The sequence below is a fragment of the Orycteropus afer genome, unplaced genomic scaffold (genome assembly GCF_000298275.1).
Source record: "Orycteropus afer afer isolate SDZICR_OR568_19922 unplaced genomic scaffold, OryAfe1.0 scaffold00469, whole genome shotgun sequence".
Taxonomy (NCBI): Eukaryota; Metazoa; Chordata; class Mammalia; order Tubulidentata; family Orycteropodidae; genus Orycteropus; species Orycteropus afer.
Window position 1 is genome coordinate 1,365,367 of NW_006922056.1, and position 6,369 is coordinate 1,371,735.

Below are 6,369 nucleotides of genomic sequence, written 5' to 3' on the forward strand. Positions count from 1 at the left end.
CGGAAGCGAAAGTGAAAGCGGAGGAAGCGCGGGGGCGGGGCCGGGGAGGGCCTTCGGAGGCGGAGCCGGGGCCTGGGGCGGGGCCTGAGCTTCGGAGGCGGAGCCGAGGCTTGGACAGTGCCGGGGCGGGGTCTGGGCTCCGGAGGCGGAGCCGGAGCCTGGGGCGGGGCCTAGGGCAGTGCCGGGGTTTCGGAGGCGGGGCTGAGAGGGCTCTCCAGGCCCCGCTCCGGAAACCCCGCCCGCGGGCCTCCACTGCCCATTGTAGAATCCGCCTCGTCTTGCCCTGCGGGCCCAGCGGTCGTCCGGCTCCGTCCGTCCGGAAAACGGACGGACCGCCCCCGCCGAATATTTCCACTCCAGAATGCGCCCCATGGGTGCTCCGGAAGGCCCTCTCTTAAGATGCATCCCTGCTACATCCACCCTCCATCCAGAAGGATTTCCCCCACAAGTGCACGAGCCTCCCTCAGCCCCCATGCTGCCCCCTGGAGGATGTCCCTGCCCTCACCCGGAGGGTACCCCGTCCCCCGGGGGATGCCCCCATGCCCTCCCTCACCTCTTGCTACCCGCAAGTTGAGTCCAGGCCAGTGCCTCGGTAGAGGCCTCTATGCCTTCTTCACAGGCTTGCTCTGGGATCCTTGCGGACCTGTATTAACCCTATGGGGACAGCCCCATCTTTCCGGAAGGACAGCGGTGACGCCTCCAAGGTGGTGGGGCTCTGGGACTTTCTGCGAACGGCTTACCAACAGCAGCCAGAGTAGTGACCCCAGTACTAGGCAGGACTGCTGCAGCCCCTGGCACCGTGCCCCGCGGGGAGGGTCCCGACGTAGGCGCTAATGGGTGCTGTGAGCACTTGGATGAGAGGGTCACTCCCCCCACACCCAGGAGACAGCAGACTTTCCACAGGCCACCTTCCCCAAGAGAGTGGCTTTCAGGACACTGCCCACCTTATGGGAGCGATGTGAAAAGGGACAGCTTTGGAAACCCTGTAGGGCAGTTCTACTCTGTCCTATAGGGAGGCTAAGTGTCAGAATCTACCTGAGCAGCGGGGATTTTGGGTTTGCCCACCTTTTAACTGTCTTACAAAGAATAGTCTTAGCAGAGGCCCCCTTAATTCGTCTCAAGGGGGGCCCTCATTCTGCTCTATCTCTGCCCTGAGCCTCTGCATCGTGGGAGGTCTGAAGAGGATAAGGGGTGTGGGGGCAGGCCTGGGAAGTGTGCTAGGCATCAGTATGGGCAGTGGACACGCGGACATCCGGGGACCCGCATACCTAGCACACCTACTCACAGGAGCACCATCATCCCCCTCACCTGGGAAGTTCAGTTGGGCCAGGAAGGCTGAGGTTGGTTTGAACATTTCTCCTGCCTAAAATGGATGCAGGCATTTCACTTGGCTAAGGCTCTGTGGCGCTGGAGTGGGCTGGCTGGACTGGGGGCCACTCAGACATGCCCAGGACTGCTGTACCAACTCCCAGCCCCAGCTGCAGCCCTCCAGAACACTGGTCCCAGGTCCACTTCAGGGCCCTTGTTCCTTTGGGCCCAAGCCCTCGGCCCACACGGCCTCTGCTTTCTTCCTAGTCTGCAGCAACAGTGAAGCTGAAATCCCATCCAGTGGGCACAGTGACCTGGCGCCTCTCTGTGCCTCAGCCTCACGCCCAGGTCCAGTTCTGCTGCTACACGGGTCTGGATCACACCGAGGTTTGGATGTCACTCTCAGCATGACAGGACGTCACTGGGATGGGGTCAATGTGTCCAGGGTGCTCCGAGCCTCAGCGAGGTGCATCCTGCAGTGGGTCACCCCAGGTTCCTGTGTGCTGCATGAGGCGCTGTCCATGCCTAGGGGGGTGCTGTGCTGGTCACAGGCACAGGGGTCCCGTTCTGGCTGCTGGGAAGCTGAGGCAGGAATCCAGGCAAGGTTGGATGCCGGTCAGCTTCCAATCCCTGGGGGGCGATCTCACAGCAAAGACGGGCCTTGCCTGTCAGCTGCTGTGAGTGCTGGCCTCCTAGCTCCCTTGTGCTGGCTGTCCCCACCAGGTGCACCCCCAGAGCCTGAGTCTGAGCCCAGGCTCCCCTGGGCTGAGCAGAGTTTCGGTTCCGTGGTGCTCTGTCGAGGTGAAGGGCCTGGGGGCTTGAGGCGGCCCAAGGCAGGGCACATGCCCTCCTATTTGGAATGGCTGGACTATCACCTGTGTTACCTTCTCCCATGGCTGAAGCAGCTTCTGGAACGTTCAGCCTGCGCGGTGAGCTAAGGTGCAGGACTTGTGCCAGAGCCTCGCCTCTACCGGCTGTCCCACAGGCTGTCCCACAGGCTGTCCCACAGGCTGTCCTCTCCTCCCGGAACACTCTGTTTGATATGTGTTAGTTAACAAAGTAACCACTCAACCCATTACTGTTTGCCGCACACACACTTGTATCAAATTAGTGTCTCATCACAGTGCCCCTTCTGTTACAGACATTTGACAAGTCAGAATGCCCTGGGGCAGGAAATGTTAACCAATTTGGTATCAAAGTTGCAGAGTCCAGGCTAATTTTTTGTGCTTTAATGTCAGCAAAAAAAGGTACACTTCCGCTAGCCATTTCCACTCCGCCCCAGCTTGGGCCAGCCCCACTCCCACATTTGGTCCATTCACAGGTTTCTCAGTAATACAAAAATAACCACACTACAAATCCTCATCTCCGGCATATAAATGTAAGCAGAAAGCACCCTGGTATCTCTTCACTTCACACAAAACATCTCAGGAACCACCACCCATGGTGAGTCCCTGTAGCAATTTATTTTCATATAAAACGTTAGTAAAATAATCTTCTTAAAAATTAAATAGTGACAATGGCAACCAAGTTGCACACATGGTTACAGTGCGAGCGAGCCGGGCAAGGTCCTGTGGTGCGAGGGGAGTGCGCGGGCCCTTCCTCCGACGCTGTTCCCTGAGGATGAGGCTGCACAGGCCCCGGGGGGAGACCCACGGCTACTGAGGACGGAGAGAGAGCGGCATTCGTATTGCGTGTGGGCCGAGCCAGTGCTCCTGGTCCAGGGCCCCCGTGAGGGCCCAGGCAGGAGGCACGTGGGCGTCATGGGACGCCAAGTGCACTCAGGAAGGACAGCTCGGAGCCTTGTGCAGCCCTCAAGATCTGGTCTTTTGGGGTCCCTTGGAGTCCTCACCAGCATCATGGAAGCGTGTCTATTCTTCAGCCAGACGGCACGTCCCCAGCGCTGAGGCAGGCAGCACTGGGTGGTGTTGCGGCCGGCTGGGGTGTGCCGACCCTGCTGACAGCACCCCTATTCCTCCCCGCCGCTGCCTGTGGCCAGCTCTCTGCTACTGCCTAACGTGGGTGCCTACGTCCGGCGCCGCTTGGCGGCGCTGGGGCTGGACGGGTTGCTGTTTGCTGTTAGAACCTTGTCAGTGACCCGGCTGCGTTTCCGCTTGTCCGCTCCTTCCTTGGATCCCAAGTCTGAGGAGCTCCTGTCTTTCTCTTTGCCAGACTTTTCTGTGGTTTTCCCCGAGCTTCCTGAAGATGACAATACTGAGAGACAACACCGCTCGGCTGTAACCGTCAGGCCCACTGCAAACGACACCCCAACCTTCCCGTCACTGCCTGCTCAGTTCAAATGCTCCCCTCACCCACACAGCCCTCCGGAACTGAACTGCCCAAAGGGTGCGGGTGCCCGGCCATCACGGCCTCATGCCTCTGCCACAGACATCAACGGCAGACTGCCCGACGACTCGACCCGTCGTCCCCCCCAAGCATCACCCATGGGAAGACCATCCACCAACCTCACCCTTCACCCTGTCTGAATAAGCCATCACCCAGCTGCCCAGGGACACCATGTTCGATGAACAGTCCACGTCATACCCACATCATGACCAGCACCCAAGGCCACTTGCTGCCACTAAATTTGCCCCAAGCAACTGTGAGGATGCCGTGACTGCACCTTGGTGTTATGCTCGGCAGGCCGGAGCCCCCTCTTAAACTAAGCTGGAGCGTTTAAACGGACTGGCGAGCAAGAGATGCCTGCGGGGAGGCAGGGGTGCCGTGGGGGCCTCACAGGGGTGCTGCGCCTTCCCTGCCTGGGCTGAGGGATGCACGCTGCCTGCACTCACCATCATCAGCCCCGTTGTGGGGGTCCACATCTTCCTTCATCTCCTCTTTCAACTCCTCCTCAATGATCACCTTCCCTGTGGAAGGAGACTGCTGGCTGAAGCGAGCAGCTGGGACCAGCCTGCTCAGGGGGCTCACTTGGCAGCCAGCAGAACCAGGGCAAGGCCACCCACACTGCCTGGTGGCCATCTCTGAAGGAAAAGTCCACTCCCGCCCTGGAGGTCCCCGGATTCCTGAGCCCAGGCTCAGTGCCCACACCCCCTCCCAGACCCCAGTCCTCCCTGGTGTGTGGCCTCCCCACGGCCACAGACCCTGCCCAGGTCCCACCTTTTTCTACCTCCAGACCCAACCCAGCCTGCCCGCACCTCACCTTCTCGGACCTCTTGGATGATCTCCTCTGGGAGGACAAAGTTCCTCTCTGGATTCGGAAAGGGGAGAATCTCAGACTCGTGCTGGCATCACAGTTTTTTAAGAAGGAAAAGAAAATGCACTGTCAACCATTTACATTTAAAGTGTGTGAAGCCGATGCAGGGACACCAGGTGTCCTGGGGGTGGGGGGGGGCTATCCTATACGAGATAGTGAGGGGAGGAGCAGCGCCTGCAGTGGCCTGGCCTGGCTGCCGACACACTCCCAGGAGCAGCACAGAAAGGCTACGTGCCCCGCAGCAGAGGGCAGGCTGAGGCTCACGTGCTCAGCGAGGAACGAAGAGCGGTGCCCAAGGACAGGGCAGGACTGACAGCACCGCCATGTGGGCGGGGCCCTCAGGGAACCCCGGTGAGGAAGCAAAGCCTTGGCTCAGGGTTCCCACTGTCCTCCAGGCCCTAGGCCTGGCAGGAGGGTCCTGGAGCTCACCAGCTAGCGGGTTGACTGGGTAACCAGACTAGGTAACCGGGTGGGACACAGAGCCTGGAAAGGCAGGAGCTCGGGGTGGGAGGGAAGAGGGACTGCTGGGACAGCCTCGGCTGCCGTGAGGCAGGCTGTGTCCCACCCAGAGGCCTGCTCTCCAGTCCTACACATGCTCATCGAAATCTCCTGCATACACTAACAGTGCCACAAACTCTGCACTCTCGGAGGCTGACTCCTGGGTGGGGTCCCTGGTCTCGAAGAGGTATCTCCCGGGGTCCCCTGCCCCGCCCCCAGCCCCGTGAGGAGCTGTCATAAGAACGAGGCAGGAAGGCCCGCAGCTTGCAGCCCCAAGCTCACGAGGGTGGCCTGAGCCTAGCGCGCCTCCGGCTCCGTTTCCCCACTGACTCTGACGCTCCCTGAGGGCACAGTGAGCACTGCACAGCTCTCCGAGATGGCTCTCGTCCCTGCTGCTCAGGGTCTAGGCTTGGGGCCCTCACATCCTTCCCACCAGGAAAGTCGTGCCACCCTAGTTCCTGAACAATTAGAACCCACAAGGCAGTGACAAGGAGTGACAGCGCCCAGGCTCAGCTACTTGCAGCCACAGAGGCTTGAGTATTCCAGGTGCCAAGACAGGAGACTCACAGCCCAGCTGTAGCAGCCCCACGGCATGGCTACCGTCTTTACCCCTTCTTCACAGCCAGGAAGGGGGGACTCACCCGTGGCAACCAGCAAAGGAGGACATGAACCCGAGAAGGCCACTGCATGCCAGCGGCCTGACATGCTGCCTTGGCTTTAGCCAAGGGCTGGTGTGCCCCCATTAGTGCACGGGGCACTGTGGGTCCCAGCACCAGCATGGGGGCCTGCTCCCCTGGCCACACTGTCCAGCGCAGCTCCACCAGTTACCTAGTCGACCTGCTGGCCGCGAGCTCCGGCCCCTGCTGCCAGGTCCCCACACAGGGCACTGCGGTCCCCTTCCTGCCTGCGGACATGGCCAGGCTGCCCCCCAGCTGCCTGCGGTTGGGAGGGAACACCCCGGGGTCAGAGAGCCCCTCACTGAGCCCCACCACAGATGAGTTTCCAGCTACAGACTTGCCTTTGCACAGGGCCAGCAGCTCGGGGTGCAGGGGGGCCTGGGCCCACTGGGAGGAGGGTCCGGGTTGGGGTCGGGGTTGGGGCTCACCAGCGCCTGCATGTCATACATGGTGCTCAGATGGTCCCAGATGACCTTGGATGGGACTTGGCGCCCGATGTTCTGGCTGAACTTGTCCCGGATGCAGATCATGTGGAAGTGCCGGTTCACACCTGTGGGGGGGGTGCCTACAGGTGAGGGGAGAGGAGGGGGCACACCTGTGGGGGGGTGCCTACAGGTGAGGGGAGAGGAGGGGGCACACCTGTGGGGGGAAGGGAGGGAAGGCTACAGGTGAGGG

At 61.0% G+C, this 6,369-nt stretch overlaps 2 protein-coding genes across 2 annotated transcripts in view; both read right to left on the reverse strand.

The window, feature by feature from the left end:
• LOC103208946 (putative uncharacterized protein MGC34800) overlaps positions 1–372 on the reverse strand; it is a 1,031-nt gene extending 659 nt beyond the window's left edge. The window contains exon 1 of the mRNA XM_007954711.1: positions 42–372. Within this exon, the coding sequence (XP_007952902.1) occupies positions 42–372 (331 nt within the window). The remainder of the gene's footprint in view (positions 1–41) is intronic.
• Positions 373–3,331: 2,959 nt separating this feature from the next.
• Positions 3,332–6,369, reverse strand: part of LOC103208947 (MRG domain binding protein) — a 4,515-nt gene continuing 1,477 nt past the window's right edge. The window contains exons 2-5 of the mRNA XM_007954712.1: positions 6,123–6,244; positions 4,466–4,547; positions 4,098–4,172; positions 3,332–3,519 (exon numbers count right to left, since the gene is read on the reverse strand). Of these exons, the coding sequence (XP_007952903.1) occupies positions 3,332–3,519; positions 4,098–4,172; positions 4,466–4,547; positions 6,123–6,244 (467 nt within the window). The remainder of the gene's footprint in view (positions 3,520–4,097; positions 4,173–4,465; positions 4,548–6,122; positions 6,245–6,369) is intronic.